The 18,467-nt window shown below is 40.1% G+C and overlaps 1 protein-coding gene across 1 annotated transcript in view; it reads left to right on the plus strand.

Moving 5' to 3' along the window:
- Positions 1 to 1,464: 1,464 nt before the first annotated feature.
- ARHGEF26 (Rho guanine nucleotide exchange factor 26) overlaps positions 1,465 to 18,467 on the plus strand; it is an 89,450-nt gene continuing 72,447 nt past the window's right edge. The window contains exon 1 of the mRNA XM_085302873.1: positions 1,465 to 1,614. Coding sequence (XP_085158999.1) covers positions 1,465 to 1,614 — 150 coding nt within the window. The remainder of the gene's footprint in view (positions 1,615 to 18,467) is intronic.

Raw genomic sequence — 18,467 nt, forward strand, 5'->3', positions numbered from 1 at the left:
TGCCTGCAATGTAAATCAGGGTGTGATCCCTAGGGAAACTGGTGCTAATACTGTTATCTGTGTATTTGTTTCATCTCAAAATAACTGCTTGATTTTCTGAAGAAAGTACATTTTGCCCTAGATTTATCAGAAAATACCAGATAATGATATGATACAAACTTGCATAGCTCCACAGTATCAGCAGGCACTGAATTACAGAGTTTATTTCTGCATTACTTGGAAGGAGGAACTACTGCTTTGTCATGGGCAGTGAAGCACATGGGTACAAAAGCATATGCAGTAAGCCATACCACTGTCAAGTGATTAAATCGTAATGTTGTATTTTAACAAGTTTGTATTATCTTAATCTTTGAATCCAGTCTTCTGTCACTCATACTGATGAGTTTAACCTAGAGGTTTTTTTTTCAAAGTTACAATCAGATGCCCCTTCCAAGGTTGTCCTTGTAAAATGTGTTTGACAGTAGATTACAGAATCAGTGACTTCTCAGAGTGCTTTTAGATCTCCAGAAATTCTATTTTCAATTGCAGCAGAGGCACGGAAGTTTAATGGAGCTAAAAAAAAAAACATTATTTTCTTCATCTGTCATCTCTTACTGCTAGCTATTAGTGAATTAGTGGAGAGTTTGGGTCCAGATGCAGCCTCTTAGCTCCAGTGATGACACTTTATCTAGTGTAATATAAAAAATAACCCCTAGCTGTAAATGTCATGCAGTTGTTACTCAACGTGCCATTTTTCTGTGGGATTCTAGAATGCAAATTCTTCGGATTTCTAGCACAAAAATCACTTCACTTTGCTTTTGTGAAGTATTTCAGATGAAATAAACAGCTCTGTCTAGTGGCAATTTCAGTAACTACAGCAGAAGGGCATTATTTCTAACAGAACTCAACCCATATGTATTGAATCAAATGAGTTTAAAAATAACTGGCTGGCTTGTTTTTACGTATGACAAATGCTGTAGGTACTTCTGGAGTCAGACTGATTAAACATATAAGGCCATATTCTGCTATTAGTTTTCTCCTTCTCCTTTCAGGAGATTTGTTGCCTTGTTTTAGGGGAAAACTAAGTAAAATCCTTGACATTTTGCTATTTGTAAAGCTGTGGTTATAATCTGCAAGGCACTGTGCTTTGCCTCCTCCCCCAGCACACACTCCTTAAATAGTCACTGCTGCATGTTCAAAGCCAGTGTCATGCTCACAAGCTCGTGGTACCGAGGTGGAAAGCTCACAGGAACAGATTTCATTTTGGTTTGAATTTTTTGTAAGTTCCATGACACTTYGTATGTAGTTCTTAACAAAACCACATAAATGGATAAATTATTCTGGACCCTGCCAGAAACTAGGGGAGGGGGGATAATCACCTACCTGAACATTTTGAGCCTGAGAAGATTCTATTTCAGACCTTCTCTGAAAAAAGCGCTCCGTTTCTCATAGACTCCTCTCCTCTTGCATTCTGAGAAGGGCGTAATGGCAACGATCGTGGGCCCAGAGTCATGGCACCCTGGTGCAAGGCTGCCACCCGCGGTGGAAGCCTGTCACCGGGACGAGCTCCTGCTTGCAGCAGAGCCCGGCTCATGTGGTTACTTCCTGTGCTCCTGGCTGGAAAAGGCCGCAGAGGCAAGTTGCTGTGGTTTGCTCAATGCTACCTGACCTTGCTGTTTCTTTAGGTTCTGCCTGTGGCAACACAGGTTGCAGAACAGAAAAGCTATTTCAGCGGTGGTTCTAAAGAATAAATAAATATATCGTGGCGCCTTCCCCGGAGCAGTCATTTCTGGTCAGTGAAGCGCAGCTCTGGCACAAAGACAGATTGCCCTTGATCACTTCTGTTACCTCATTTCTGCCTGCAGCAGCCAAGCTCCCGCACTCGCAGAGGGCCGGAGCAGCTGGGCAGGCAGCACCTCGGGGCTCCCGCGGGTACCTGGGGGCACTCACCATTACCGCCTGCTCATGGCTGCTTCCTGTGTGCAAAGAAGGGGGCCCAGCTCTGCAATGCTTGGGGGAGGCAGTGAAAGCAGGGCCGAGAAGGAAGAGCCTCGCCAGGTGGGAGGCAAAGGGTCAGCCAGAAACCACCAGTGATGGGCTTGGAAGCACAAGGGTTGTCTCAACTAATAGGGAAAGCAGTTATTTTTTTCATAATTTTTAATACCATCATTTCACTTTCCATGTGACGCTATCCTTGATGAAGCTGTGTTCCTCTAGGCTTTCTTGTTTTGAAGGAAACTGGTCTTTGTTAGTGCACCAGTGAGGTGAGGTAAGCCAGCTTTCCCTGGGAAACTCAGTTATGAAAAGTGGAGACCAGCCATGTGGGAAGTCCTGTAGGCATCTTTAGCTTGCATTAGAGCAAGCTGATTCTCTTGATCATAAGCCCTGTCTGTACTTTGCAGAATTTCTGATTTAATGAGATGTAATATCTAGAAGATTTATAGAGTATGATTTCTGATTTTTTTTTCTTTTGTCTTCTAGCAGCGTTTGGATATTTAAGAAGATAGTTACAAATAGAATATTAATATGTCTGTCTTTGTGGAGAGTTTGTAGCTAAGAGTATGTATGTTCGAAGTCTTAATAGATTGTGGACGAAGGCGAAACTATATGTTGGTGGTTTATACAGTGACTACTACATGTATTGAACAATGTTCAGCATATTCTTTGTGATATCCCTTTGGATAGCTTGTTACCATCTGAAGGGAATTCTAAAACTTAAAACATTTTTAAGGTTGTGGATTTCAAATCTCCAAAGTCACTGAAACGTGTTGCTWTGGAAATACCAAAATAATTTTGCAAAAATGTTCTGCTTCAAAGAACTTCATTTAATCTCATGATTTTGTTATCATAAAATGCGTTCTAGCCTGTATGAAATAGGAAAGAAACAGTATAAATGAAGTGGCATCTATTCTGTTAACATTTTTGTGTTCTCTGAAAAGATGCTCCTATAAATTCCTAAGAGGGTAAATCAGACACCTCCACAGTTACTGTTACTTGTCATCTGTGCTGCATCATTGTTGTTTGAGAGCATGGGTCCTGTATAATAAAGGCTAAGTACAAGCTAGTTCAGGTGCACCTTTGCATACCTGGAGACATTTGAAGCTGCCAGAGAAATAGTATCAAGGCTGTGACAAATGGCAACAACAACAAAAATTCTTTTTCTACAGCTTGCTTGCAGAATACTCTCTGACATTCTGTAGAGTGCAGAGTTGTCTTTTCTCCATTTCTACAGTCCTGATCCATTGATCGCCATCAACAGATTTAGACTCTCAATTTTCCCATTGGCAAGTTGTAATAAAACAACTTTCCGAGCACTGCAAGCTTTAGATGACTAGTATTTTTCATGAGTAAATTCTTTCTTACAAGTTAGGACAGTTACCATTTACAGTAAGATTGGTCTTTGGATGGAACGTCCCTGTACCACGATTAGCTAAATGTGAGAGATTATTTTTATTTTCTAACACTCCATTTGCTTGTGGATGGAATCATGCTTATATAAATATGCCTAGACAAACAGAACTTACTATTCAGAAAACAATTTTACTGATACAAGCACTTTTCTGCCATTAGTTTGCAGAAACTTTTTCTGAACTTTATCCAACACTATATATTCTGGTATAGTCTAAGCAGAGTAACCTTTGAGTGCAGGCAAAATGAAATACTGCCTTTGAAAGGCAACTGCTTCCACTTTGTCCTGCTGGCTTTCTGTATCAATGATTTTGCCTGCAATGATTTTGCCTGAGGTCTTAAAATACATGGTCATCTTGTCCAGTGACCTCCTAATGACAAAACTAATACTGGCATGGTTAGATAATACTGATATGACAGAAGCAGCTGCAAGGCAGAGTGATGGTGATACCTGCTTTTTTGGGCCACACTTTGTACCCCTCTTTTTCTTTGGCTTGGTACAAGGGTGACTGGCTGGTACCACTTCCTAGGCGATGACAGGGAGTAGAAATTGCTCATTTCATTTGCAGATGACAAGGATTTCACCGGTTTTTGGATGCAAACACTATTAGCTCCATATCTTGAAGTTAACTTAGAAAAATGCACTGGACCCAACAGGCAGTCAGAATCCATCCATACTCTAATACRGACAGGATTCAGAATGTGGAGTTTAGCAGTCAGTGTAAGTATTACGTCTGAAATAGAGCATATTGTGCAGATACTGTTCGCGCTTGGTCCTTAACAATTACTGTGTCCTAATGTGTTACCTGTGGTCTGTAAAGTTTTAGCAGCCAGATACCCACCTAACTCTGTCTTTCYTGCCTTGCTCTGTCATACTCAGTTCTGTGCTCATCCAGATAAGAGATTTCTGAAACCCAGAGCCAGCCCACCAACTTCCTCCACACTCACCCATCCTTGATATAATTTGATTCTCAGAGAATGTTTCAAAGCAGACTTTATTTTTCCTATGATGTTAATAAAGAAGATCTTTCTGTCAAAAGGGAAAAACAAATACGAAGGGAGAATTTGGTGAAATTGTTGGATTATAATTGATCTATATATTTGTGTAGGTATATGCATACATACGTATCTGTGCAAAGTACAGCCTAGATCTGAGAGCAGAACTGCTTCTATTAATTCTGGTAGGTCACAGAATCACAGAATGGATGAGGTTGGAAGGGGCCTGTGGAGATCATCTAGTCCAAACCGCCTTGCTCAAGCAGGGTCAACTAGAGCACATTGGACAGGATCGTGTCCAGGTGGGTTTTGAATATCTCCAGAGAAGGAGACTCCAGAACCTCTCTGGGCAACCTGTTCCAGTGCTGTGTCACTCCCACAGTGAAGAAATTCCCCATCACGTTCAGGCGGAACTTGCTGTGATTCAATTTCTGCCCATTGCCTCTTGTCCTGTCACACGGGGCCTCTTGTCCACATCCCCTTGACACCCTCCCTTCAGGTACTTATACACATTGATAAGGTCCCACCTCAGTCTGCTCTTCCTCAGGCTAAAGAGGCCCAGCTCTCGCAGCCGTTCCTCATAAGAGAGATACTCCAGTCATCTGATCATCTTCGCAGCCTTATAATGGGATCACTCCAGTAGTTCCAYGTCTCTCTGRTACTGGGGAGCCCAGAACTGGACATAGTACTCGAGATGAGGCCTCMCCAGGGCTGAGCAGAGGGGCAGGATCACCTCCCTCCACCTGCTGGCAACACTCTTCCCAATGCACCCCAGGAGACCATTGGCCTTCCTGGCCACAAGGGCACATTGCTGGCTCATGGTCAACTTGTCATCCACCAGCACTCCCAGGTCCTTCTCTGAAGAGCTACTTTCCAGCAGGTCAGTCCCCAACCTGTACTGGTGCCTAGGGTTATTCCTCCCTAGGTGCAGGACCCTGCACTTGCCCTTGTTGAACCTCAGGAGGTTCCTCTCTGCCCAGCYCTCCAGCCTGGCCAGGTCTCTCTGAATGGCAGCACAGCCCTCAGGTGTCTCAGCCACTGCTCCCAGCTTGGCATGGTCAGCAAACTTGCTGAGGAGGCACTCCATCCCCTCATCCAGGTAACTGATGAATAGGATGAACAAGACTGGCCCCAGTCCTGACTCCTGGGGGACACCACTAGCTACAGGCCTCCAACTAGACTCTGTGCCACTGCTGACAATGCTTTCGGCCAGTTCTCAATCCATCTCACTGTCCGCTCATCTAGACCGCACCTCCTGAGCTTACGTAGGAGGATGTTATGGGGGAGAGTTTCGAAAGCCTTGCTGAAGTCAAGACAGACAACATCCACTGCTCTCTCCTCCATCACTCCATCACAGAAGGCTATCAGATTGGTTAAGCAGGATTTCTCCTTGGTGAATCCATGCTGACTGATCACCTTTTCCTCTGTATGTCTGGAGATGACATCCAGGATGAGCTGTTCCATCACCTTTCCAGGGATGGAGGTGAGGCTGACTGGCCTGTAGTTTCCTGGATCCTGCTTCTTGCYCTTTTTGAAGACGAGTGACACTGACTTTCTTCCAGTCCTCAGGCACCTCTCCTGTTCTCCATGATCTTTCAAAGATGATGGAGAGCAGCCTAGCAACAATACCTGCCGGCTCGCTTATCACTCATGGATGCATCCCATTGGGGCCCATGGATTTTTGGGTGTCACATTTGCCTACATGATCTCTAAACTGATCCTCTTCAATCAAGGGAAAGTCTTCCTTTCTACAGACTYTCTCTCCTGTTTTTGACATGTCAAAATAAGTAAACAGAAATAATAAAGAGAGTACACAAAGCAGTTTGAGGTAAAGATTTAGCATGCTGTACTTGTCTAATGACTTCAGTTCCTAGTAAGATCAGAGGTCAGAGCCTAAGAGGTGGAATGTGTCTTCACTAAAAGTTGCTCAAGATTTAAGATGAACTTCATACTCAACAAAAGCAGCAGACAGCATATCTGTGCTGCATGAAGAGGTTAAACCTAAAAAGCAGGTACTGTCAAGATTGCGTAATATCTGGCACAAGTCCTTTATATTAAAGCCCTATTGAAACAAGGACTCAGCTTTTTCTAGCAGGCAAGCTTTATTTCGTATTCTAAAGGCCAGCAGGCAGGGACAGCAATAAAATTGTGGCTAGTTGCTTCAGAGAATCATACGCAGCACAGCTTTAATGTGACACCTTAAACTTATATCTCTTTCTGAAATTTCCAATGAATTTGCCAATAGAATTTTTTTTAAAGGAATGTACTCTTGTTAAATCTGTCTCCTCCCTTGCAACACCTCCACTAAGCAACATAGCCTGCAGCCTTGACTCACTTTTTGCCTAAGTAAACACAGAAGATAAGCAGAGATAAACAATAATTGAAACCTGCAGTTTGCAAATTGCCCTGCCCAGAAAGAATTCAGGACTTTGATTCTATCCCTTTCTCTGGACTATTGCTTTAGCTGAGTTCTCTGTAAGTGCTCTTCACTGTGTGCCCCGTAATTTCGGGTTGTTTCCTTTGTCTGTAGCAGACCAGATTGAATCTGGGTATTTGGTTTTTCAGTTGCGTTCTACATTTTTAAAGCTGCAGTCTTGGATCATGTCTCTTTTCTCAATTTCCCTTTGTGCTGTGTTTTCTTTCTTACATCTCCTTTTATATGTTCCGACTCATTGCATTTTCTTCTTGTGTTCTCTTTTGGCGTCTCCAGTCATGACTGGCTGCCAGTTCTTTGCAGTCCCCGTGTTGTCTTCTCCACTCAGTATGTTTCTTGGCTGCCTGTCAATTCTCAGACTTCAAACTGTAGTGTTTCCAGGATCTGTTCTGAGATTTTTTTTCCAGTTTTATTTCCTCTCTCTTTACAATATTATTTCTAATCAGTTCTCCTTTGGCCCTAAGTTGAACTCTCTCTAGGCACAAGGAAAATAATATTCTTTTGCATCCTCGCTTGGATCATACTGAATTCATAAGGGCAGTAATGAGATTTGCTTACATATGCTTCTGGAGGTTTTGTTCAAAGTGCAGGGGTCTACAGCTTTTCAGCCTCGTTTCAGAGGAAAGGCTGTAGATAACCCAAAATTCAAAGTTTTTTTATGCTACAGTGATTAATATGTGCTAAAAACATCCAGTAAGTGCCAAACTCAGGGATGACAACAGGCAGCATTATTTYGACAGTGGTTTTTTGGTTCTTCCTATTTGCTATAAAGGGCATTTCCCACAAAGGATCAGGTAAGATTGAATAAAGAAAAACTGGCTAATTTACAGGGGAGAAAAATTTCTGTGATTTTCCATACCAGCATTTCAATAAGTATTGCAAAATTGAAACAAATACGTCAACTAGAACTTGCATATCTGTACCATACACTAACGGCTTTTCCATTCTGTTTAAATGCAGCTATGTATAAGCCAGTATTTCTTACAAACACATTTTAAAATCTTCCCTGAGTTCATTGGTGTTTCAAGATGCTGTTGCTGTTTTTGTGGTTCCACATATATCAAATGACTATTTTACTTTTTTTTTAAATATATGTAACAAAAAATTTGTTTGTTGATAGCATGCAAAGTCCCTCATGACAGTGGAAGTCAATCACATGCTCGGTTGCTCACTCTCAAACAAACTCACAGATTTAAACATTAAACGGTCCCAGTCTGTCTCTTGTTCTCCTCCTTTATTTTTTCTCCTTCTTCCTGCTTTCCTTCAGTGCCAGAGTCAAAGAAAGAGATAATTTCTAAGGATCTAGAAATACTTACGTGCTCAGAGAAGAAATTGCCAGCCTACGCATGAATTACTCCAGTCCTCATGGGAAGTCTATACAGACTTAGTAGCTGAACCCAAGTCTTTGGTCCAGACTTGGCTTTTAACCTCTAACATTAGTGTGTTAATTCCTTAGCTTATATTGCCAATTACGAGTAGCATAATAATCACGTAATGACATACCAATAGAGGAAGATGTCATCTCATTCTTCGACTGAACTATACTATTCATTAATCCATATATACATTTGTACAAACAGGCCATAAGGACATTTGTTAATGAATATTCTTTGTAAGTTTAACTCCTTTCTCTGTGTAATAAGTCAGTCTTGGCTTCTGGAAAGTATTTGCATGAGTGTAATAACCTGGGCTGGACTCAAAAATTATTTAAGTCTGTAAGTCATAAGTCTTTTAACTAAGTGGAATGAGTTTAGGATCTTGCTTTATATTCAGATCATTCTGCCTTTAGGTTTTTTTTGCATAATAGTTTTGAACACTGTATTGATTATTCATGATTTATGACTGATCACATAAGTCATGTACTATTACTTCTTGTCCCAGATTAGATTTTTGTGCCTCTTCAATGGTAATGTTACCCTCATAAAATAGGTTGGGTAGGGGTGTCTATATACATAAGCATGTGTGTGTAGATACATATACACAAGTGTATAAGTATACAATAYACATATACTTATACACTTGTGTATATATATCTACATGTACAAGGATATGTATACACACACATGAATATGTGCATTAAAAAAACCCTTGTCTTCATTCTATACACAGGGTTGCTGTGTCAGGTGGAAAAATCTGTGGCATTCCTAGACATTGCTCCTAGACGTTGCTCTGGTGGTTAGCTGTCCCATACTTAGTTCCTTCAATAGTTAATGGACACTATGTTTTGCACAACCATCAGTCATTGTAGCTGGAACATAAATCTTTCAGGCAACAGTCCAGTTCCTGTGCTGAGCTGAATCTTGACAGATAGCTCAAGTTTGTCCTGAGCAAATGATGGACTAGCAGGCTCTGAGCACTGTGCAAGCCCTGTGCTGAGCACTGGCTCAGCAAGCAGCTTCCAGGGACGTTCCGCTCGTCTTGCTTGATAGATTTTGTGTGTGTGCGTGACTTGCCATTTGCTGCAGCAGTTCATACAGAGCAATCAAGATTTTAGCAGCCAATACTAGTTAGGAAATTATTTGTCTTAATGTTTATATRAGCTAGAACTGTAGTGATACACTGTGCAGACTTCTTGAATGTGTGCGCTAATACTCTGTTCATGATTTAATGTTTTAATAAATAACTGTTTTCTGCTTACTTTCATGAGTTGCAATTGACACCAGTGGGACTCCTATGAAATTACGTTACGTTTTTTACGCCAGATGTGTTCATCATAACTAAAAGAATTACAGTGAAAGGCAAATTTCAGAGAAGTGTTCTCCAATGATTCATGTAAAATGTCTTTCATTTGCTTGCTCCTTAGATTCTTGTATTAAAGATAGCCTAATCTCTAAGTATAACTGTAATTTAAAAATAGTAATATTTAAAGCTCTTTGCTAAGGATCATTGCTCTTTGTAGCAATCATTAAGTAAACAGAACAAGCAAAAATGTCCTAGGACCACTGGATTTTGCTGAAAGAGAAATCTGAAGGTGCAGCAAGGATATAATTTTTCATGCAGTGAAATGCATCATATTCTGGTGTTTCCCCTGTGTTGTGAAATAGCATCAGGTGCAAATTTGCTTGGGTACCCTCTTGATGTAATTTACCCTTGTTTACTGCAAAATGTGAGACTTCATAGAATTTCAACAAATCAGTGTGGAGAACAGGAGGACATGCGTCTGCCCTTGTATGTGAAGCTGTCTCTGCAAAAGTGTCAGAAGAGGGCGATTTACGTTAGCTCAGACTCATTCTCTCTTAGAATTGTGTCATACTGTAATGCCTGGGAGCTGTGAATAAGTAAATTGGGATTATTCTTCTCTAACAAATTGGTAAGGAAAAGCAGTGGATTTATCTCTTAAGTTTTTTCTGCACCTTTAATCTTTTACTTAATGAGTCAGTTGTGAAAAACCTCTGTGAATGAAGCTTAGGCAGTTTCTGGATGCAGATGAGAAATTGTAGTAATATTGAGTCTTAAGTTTCAAGGGAGGCTTGTGGAGAAAATTTTATCTAGTATAATGGAAGAATGAGTATTTTAACCTGGGTGGCTTTTTATGCTGAGTTATATCTTCCCAGAATCAGAGAAATCTAGCTTTCTTCTTAATTCACTTCCACGTTTTTATAGCTGCTAGACTGGGTTTTCTTTGAGTAAAACAGGGTAAACAAAGAGTGAATCTAGTTCTACTTTTTAGATTTATTTATAGGACATAGCAAAATAAGTGCCTGTACATTTGTGGCAACAGTAGTGGCATGAACACAGATACATAGAAATTACATTTTCTACTACAGCAGGGTTAGTATAAACTGCATAGTGAGTATAATTTCTTTCAGCTGTGGCATAGGTCTAGATGTACTTTGTTCTCAGTCTCCTCACTTTTTTGAGACTGTTCTGCAATGTTCTGGCCAGCTCCTCTGTAGTGTGGAGCACCTCCAGCTTCCTATGGCAATGACACCAATGGGCTGCACGCTCTGCCTTCTTTCAGCATTTATAAAAGCCAACATCGTGAGTGCTGTTGGAAACCACTAAGAGGTGTAATTCTTTCCACCTCTATACTAATATTTATGAAAGAAAATTTAGGTAACAAATAACTTACACTGCAAAAGAAAAYGTAATTTGGATGTTTATGGTTTATGGTTCGGCTAAACTTTGTGAAGTCTGTTTGACTAGACTTCTCTGGGTTGTTTCCAAAACTATGCTAATAGTTCCAGGTGGAAGCCTAAAAAAACATTATTTAAGAAATTTGAAAATGGGAAGAATGTTGGGTTTCAGATTTTTTGTTTTAGTACATTTTCAGCTGGAGGCTTGTAAAGATTAATAAGAAAGAAACTTACTGGTTTAATAATGGCTCTTTAACTACTTTAGCTCTTTATCTAATGTGAGGATTTGAATACAGAAGAAACAAAAGTTTAATAAGCCTTTGATTTTTATGTCACAAATGCTATAATGTCTATTACTGCTGTGTACAGTATAACTGATAATTTAGCAGCCAGGTAACTATAAGCTTGTAACTTCTTTGTGCATAAAAACTGAGCTGGAATTGTGTATGTTTAGACACTAAAGAGTGGGTGCTAACGAGGAACAGGTGTTGCTCACTGGACACAAGGCAAGTGAGAGAGTCCTGGAGCAAATCCTTTTTTCCCTTTTGCCTTTCCAGCAAGGAAGCTAGGTTGCTTGGAGACTGGCATCGAGGTCGTCCTCTACATAAGAGGATATTCATTTCTTCACAGTGCCCAGAAAGAAGTCTGGTATTCTAGTTAGAGTCCTGAATGGGACTCAGATTTGCTCTATGTGTGGCTTATATTTGATTTATGCATAAACAGAACCACTTGCAAGATGGGGAGAATACCCCCTGGCTCCTAGGACCAGTGTGAGACCTACATTTCATGTGATAGAGGAAGTAGTAACTTCATTAAGGAGGTAATTGGCCATAGCAATTGCCTTCTGACTTCTGTTGCTGCTCCAAAGTCCCATACAAGATCTAGGCATTACAGAAGGCAAAGGAGAAAGTCTGATTGTGGTATTTTTGGCCTGTGAATACAGAATTTGGAACTGCCTGGTTTTCACTTGTTTTTTCCAGTGTCAAAGACATTCTCACTCCAGTCATGTTTGGTCCCATCTACCTCTTAATCCTCATACGAGTACAGTTCCAAACAGCTGCCTTTCTGAAAGAAATGGCTGAGATACAACACTTGTGCTTCTAGTCTCACCTTTAGTAGGTGTTGATATGTCTGAAATAATTCCTGAGTTGTTAAGAATCATAGCAACTGTCCCTATGTTAGTGCTATTTTTATTTTTAAAAGGCTTCCTTTATTAATTTTACTCTTAAGTTTTTTAATAATTTGTCATTAATGTACATTTAAATGTATTCTGTTCCATTCTCATCTTTCAAAACACGATCTTTTCACTTCTCTTTCTCCAAAAACCCCTATAATGGACAAAATGTGAAGCATGTGTAAATAAAATAATGTTAGCCAGCCCAGCAGAGAAAGCGGAATACTAAAAAAAAATCTTGAAATCTCTCGTTTAATGAATTCAGCTGTTGCCTGCCTGCTTGCTTGTTCCTGTGAGTCTATTATAACTGCTAGCCCAGCTGGCTCTGGTTAGCTTTGTGAGAGCTTTTCATACTGTATTTTTCAGATACAGAGCTAAAACCATGCTGAGCTTTTCTTTTACTCTGACAAGAGCTTTTATGTGTGTGCATTGGCTGCTGTCCACTTGCTATCTTATTCTTTACTCCTGGGCATTAAGAACAGAAAGCCTTACCATTCTGGCATCACCTCTGGTTGCTAGGAGCAGAATTTCCATACTTTTGGAAGGTACAACCCCTTTTTACTTTGTTATTTGCATGTCCTTCTTTTGCTTAAATAAGATATTATCCATTGCTTTTGGGAGGGATGGTGACAACAGAATATAGTATCCTCGATAAAGAAACCTCAGACTCTGTCAGTCACAGGTCAGCTGAGAATACGTATTTCCTCAAACAAGCATGCTGTACATAAATGCTGATAGTCTATCAGTTATCTGTGACTTCGGCTGCTCTGTGCAACAGGTTTGGAGGTACACCCTTCTTGYGGATATTGCATGTACTAACGATGATGGGTTGAGAAGAATAATTAATGACAGGGTGATTTCTAAGGGTTTCCTTCTTTTACATGGGTGTATGTAAGTATATCTGTGTGCATACCTATAAGTGCACAAATAATGAAAATAAAACAGACATACTAAAAGAAGAAAAGGATTTGCTTTAAGTTTCTAAACATGCTTACATTGTTTTATGCCTCTTTTAACAGTTTAACAGTCTCAGTAAAGAACTGAGAGCTGAATGGGCAAAGAGCCAGAACTTGCCTTTCAACTGCCTTTTCCTTTGGGACTGCTGTACCATTCTGCAGGGGAGTTTTCCCAAGGTTTTGCAGCCCTGCCAGGGCCTCGCAAATCCCTTTGGCAGAACTCAGTGCAGCTTCTGCAGTGGTCACATTCCTGGTAAACCAGATGTGGGTATCAGGGCTCATCTTGTCAGCACCAGGTGTCCGAAGCGGTAGTGACAGCCGATCTTGCTCCCTTTGCCTGTCTGTACGCCTGCCCCGACCACATCCCTTTGTTAGACTTGGGCAGAAGGAGCTCCGTGGGCTCGGAGAGGAAAGAAAGTCTGGGAAGGCTGGGCAGTTTTCTGGACAGAGGAAAGATAGACCACTAGGAAAAAAACACCTATATTTATGCATATATGTTGAATAGTGTGTCTCTTATGCCCACATATTTTGTTGATGGAAGTATGCAGAATACAAGCAGTCTTTAAATGTTCATCCCCAACTACCACAGTCTTCCTTTGCGTTTCTGTGATTAATAGCGCTGCACAGTGCCCTTGTTGTGGCATGCAGCTGTGTTTCAGTTGCACGCTGGTAGACCGTGTGCAGTGAATTTGCCATGCCACTTATTGCTGTCTGGCCTCTGTTAAGCATCATAAGGGCTGCCACCAGGACCTGAGAGGTGTCTGATTACTGATAGATTCCCATCATAACCTTTTTCCTTTCTTGCATTAATTTTCTATTTAGATAGAACATCAAAGAAATTTTGAAAGAGTTTTTGCCGTGTTTAAACTGTGTATATAATGATACAGGATAGAGTAGAACTGAGAAATCTCTGGAAACTTGGTTCAAAATATAAACAGTATATATAATGCCAAATATATTTGTATTTAAAATCCTTCCAGGTCAGTAGTGCAGGGATTTTTTTTAGAACAGGTATGGAATTCTGGTAAAATACTGTTTTCTCTCTGAAATCATAATTGTGAATTAAATCAAGTGGATAATGAAGAATCAGAATTTGACTCTGCAGCCAAGGGACAAAGATAGGTTTCTGATTCTGGTGTAAGTAAATAAAACTTTCATTCAAAGTGGGACTGTGCCCTTACAATGAGAGAGACCATTTTTAGACGTAAATTCTAGAGTAGAGCTCTTCTACTGTAATACAATATAGTTCTAATAAATCTCTCCTCCTATGTTTCAGAGTTAATATCTATTTTCAACATTTTTGTTTTACACAAGCCTGTTCTTTATATGGCTCTTCCTGTAGCTCTCATATATCTGATTAGAACCATTTCCATTTTTGTAGTTGTAGTTTTGGATGGATAGTTACGGTTAAGTAATCTAGGCCAAGAATATCAATGTGTTTTTTATCATTCTGTTTGGACTTTTCTGTTATTGGTTTACTTAAAGATTGATTTTTGCTATGGAGTTTGCTAGCCAGTCATAACTGTTTGGGGGATTTCAAGTGTTTCTAGGTTTTCACTCAGGAACGTAAGAACATCTGTAGCCAGCTTTCCTTTTTAGTATCTCTTACTTTTGGCTTAAATATTTCCCTTGGAATGGGATGGAATGGATGTTTGGRAATCAGTAGTTAATCTTTAAATTATTGATTAACTGTTGCTTGACACCTACCAGGCTATTCCAACCAATACTGTGCAAAAAGAATCTATTGCAAATTCTATTAAAATGAAGAGCTTTTCGTTARCTTGCGTAACTAAAATCTAAATGATCCATCCAGCTCATGTATAGAAGAAAACAATCTATTTCAAGCTCCTTTCAAAACATTTTGCTTATCATTACCCAAATGACCAAGTTGGAATTGGCCATTTAGATTTTCCTCTCTACATTTTAATGGAATATTGATGCAGCTTTTTCTTAAAGGTCTTTTCCAGAAAGCCGCATGGATTCTGCTGTGGTGGGTACTGATGATTGTTTGGAGCATTTGTGATATGGGGCAGTTGTTTATAATCTACCAACTGTGAAGAAAATGAAACAGTGATGATTATCGAATCTCTAGTCAGATGTTTCTGTCTTGGTTTTGGATAGGATCTGAGCTTGTTCAGTTCTTCTGACATTTTGGTGTTCAGGATATATAGTAAGGCAGAAGAGAGCAATTTCAGAATCCTGTTCCTTATAGCTCTGAGGCACTAAAATGAGTGTTACAGTTGATAAAAGTTTAAAATATAAGTATAGACAGCAAAGAAAGGAGAATCAGGTTACAGTGAGGTCATGTGGCTGTTTAAGTAAGGCATATACATGCCCATGTTCCGCAGAAATTTATGTGTTTATTTAGTATTCTTTTTTCTCTGAGAAGTTACTTATTTCATCCCATTAAAACTAAAGTTTAAAAAAAAAGTCATACAATTTTTAGTGGATTGTAATGAGTTTGCACTCTGCTATTTCTCTAGATGATGAAAACTCAGTATCAAAGCTGCTGCAGCTCACCTCCACATCCCAGTTGTGCACAATTAACTATAATTTTTGTTTTATTCCCATGATGCTCTTAAATCAATTTAAACCTGTTCTTTTTATAAATTTATCTCAAAAAATAATTCTAAATCAATAAACTCATTTAGGAATATTTACAAAGGAGTTTGGACAAGTTGAAGTGAACTGGTCATAAAAACTTATTTACACAGCACCTTAAGTGTGGGTTGTACCATGGCTCAGAGTGGAGTATAAGACCAAATTCCTTTTTGATTACCTTTTTGATGACCTTTTTGTGTAATTGTTGCCAAGTCACAAGTCCCCAATGGCATCTGCAAACTAGTATACAGTTAAATCCGTAGAAAGTATCACAGAAGGAGAAACATCCTGCTTGACAAAAAAAAACTTTCTCTCCTGTTCAGCACATGAGTTCACCGCTTACAAGCATTTCTATCTGATATTTAACATCCTTAAGCAGGATCTTAAAAATAATTGCTCTTTGAAAAAGGCTTCTCAAACTCAGAGCAAGATAATTAAAATCATTTATTTTATTTTGCTTATTTTACAATTTGAAGAAATGATTAGTTATGATAAAGAGCAAGTAGATCTATTTTAGGCTAGGCAAACTGTTCTTTCAAGTTCTCATAGAAAGAAAAACACAATCCCTGTTTCATCCCAGATTCTGGCTTTTATCACTCAAAGACAAACATARAATACAGCTTAACATTCCCTATGAATGGCTATCCATGGCTTCAGTAACCTGCCATGCAGCTGCTGACCATACTGACACTGCAGTGGGATAGTGCTGAGTGGTGGCTTGACAAGTACTGTCTTAATTCAGAAGAGCAAACTGCAGTACTGTAGGACAGAAGATGCTAGTAACTGAGTATCTCTTTCTCATTTGTCCGTTTTTTAAAGGAAAAAGAACATGCAGAAACACAAACAGGGAATACCTTCCAGAATCATAAACTACTGGTTGCCATCCTGTTTTTATGTTCTCCAAGTAATGACACAAACATTTAATTTTTTTTCTCCTGCTTTCAGACTGCATTCTTAAATATTTTCAGCCATTTCATATTTCATTTCCTGGGAAAGTTTGAATATAATGTAAATGAAGCGTAAGTACCTTGACACTATACATTAATCCAGAAATTTATACTTAACACTGCAGGGCTAGCTAGGAAGGAACCAGGCAAATTTTTTTAGAGCTCCAGAGAAATGTTCTGCATGTATGTGTGCACATCTTATACACTTTTCTTTATTTTTTTCAATGCCCCAGAGGAGCTAACTACAATCTAAAAAAAAAAAAAAAAAAAAAAAAAAAAGCATATGTAATTCCAGCCTGTAAACTGAAAAACAAAGCACAAGAGGTCAGATCTTGTTTGGTTGCAAACAGCGTGTTGTAGCAGGAAGCACAATCCACAAAGGTCCTTCTGATCGTTCAGAAGACCACACGGCGTTGTCACCTGTGCTGTACACYTTGTGAGAAGTCACGGGCCCTGTGTAAGCTCAAATGACTTCTTTAGGCTCCCTAAGGCTGGATGAAACCAGCATTGCTAATTGTAGCTGCTCAGCGTACTGGCTGCTGCGGCGGTACTAGGTGGAGGTCGGCGTGTTTGATGCAGCTTGGGTATTGCTTCTGCAGCCGTCGAGCGAGCGCCACGTTCCCTCCCAGCGCGGGGCCCTGTACGGCCTTCGGCGGTGCTGGCAGCTCAGCCGAGTGAGCCCGCGTTCCTCTAGAAATGCCSTTGCCTGGTAAAGCTCTTCCCAACTAGGTAAAGTATGTGAAGCTGAAATTGCGAGAGCAGTCTGCACTTTGTCAGGACCATACTTGTCGGTCAGCTGGACGCTGTGTGCTAGGATAAATAAGTCTGCAAGACTCTCGTGAGAAGTTTTTCGAGTAACTTGAAAAGTATTTGAATTCTTCATTAACATTTACGAAATAGGTCATTCTCCATGCAGCAACACCAGGCTGAGTTTCTGCTTACTTTGGGTCCAGTATTGTCTCTCTGAAAAAAATGCCTTTTTCAAGGTCTTGATCACCTTTGATTTGATTTAAGGGATAAAATTAGTCTATGACTAATTTTGGAACAAACTGAAGAGCAATAAAAATACTTCCTGGAGGGAACTTGTTTCATAAATAAAACTAATCATCTCAGCAAGCCAAATTTGCTGCTTAGGCAGAGCACAGTAGCTTATCTCCTTCAGAGAAAGGCCTTTGGTACAACAAACTGCATCGGTGCACTTCCATTTTCCTTCTGAATCCATATTTCCCACTTTTGGGGGGGATTGCATTCTTCGGTGTCATGCTCAGTGCCATACTTACCATTTTCTCCCTCTCTCCTTCCCTGCACTGGTTGTGTCAAGAGTGTGGTTTTGCTGTGAGTTCTCAGACTTCTGTGCTTCTGGCTGGGTCTTGTTAAAGCTAAAGGTCTTCCTCTTGCTCCCTGCAGCCCTTTGCCTGCATCGTCTCCTTTTTCTCCTCCTCCTGGGCTCCACCCATCAGTTCTAGGATTTCACTCGCCAGAGGTACCGCTCTGTTGCTTGCAGACAGTGCGATAGAAGAGCAGAAGATAGAAGTCTGTGCGACCTGGCAGTACTGGGGCCTGCACAAGCAYGCTCTGCTCCGTGGCGACCTTCACCCACACTTTGTTAGAGCTAGAGCAGGAGGGAAGGACTTTCTGATACTGTTAAAATGGCAGGTGTAGTACTAGCTCAATTGTATTTGAAAATAAATGCAGGTTCTCCACCATTGCTTTTACTAATCTTACATTAGTAAAATATAAGATTTTTTTTTGTCCCTTAGATCTGAAGGGACAGCTGGAGTTCTTTGTATAGGAGAGTTACTAAGCTAAGTAAGGCTTTGGTGTTGCTGATCCTGTAACTCTTACTGCAGCAGTCGTGTAGAGGTGAGGCTGAAGTGTATGACTCCCTTACCATTC

Source organism: Rhea americana, unplaced genomic scaffold (assembly GCF_003343005.1).
Source record: "Rhea americana isolate MKP2758 unplaced genomic scaffold, rheAme1 scaffold_193, whole genome shotgun sequence".
Classification (NCBI taxonomy): Eukaryota; Metazoa; Chordata; class Aves; order Rheiformes; family Rheidae; genus Rhea; species Rhea americana.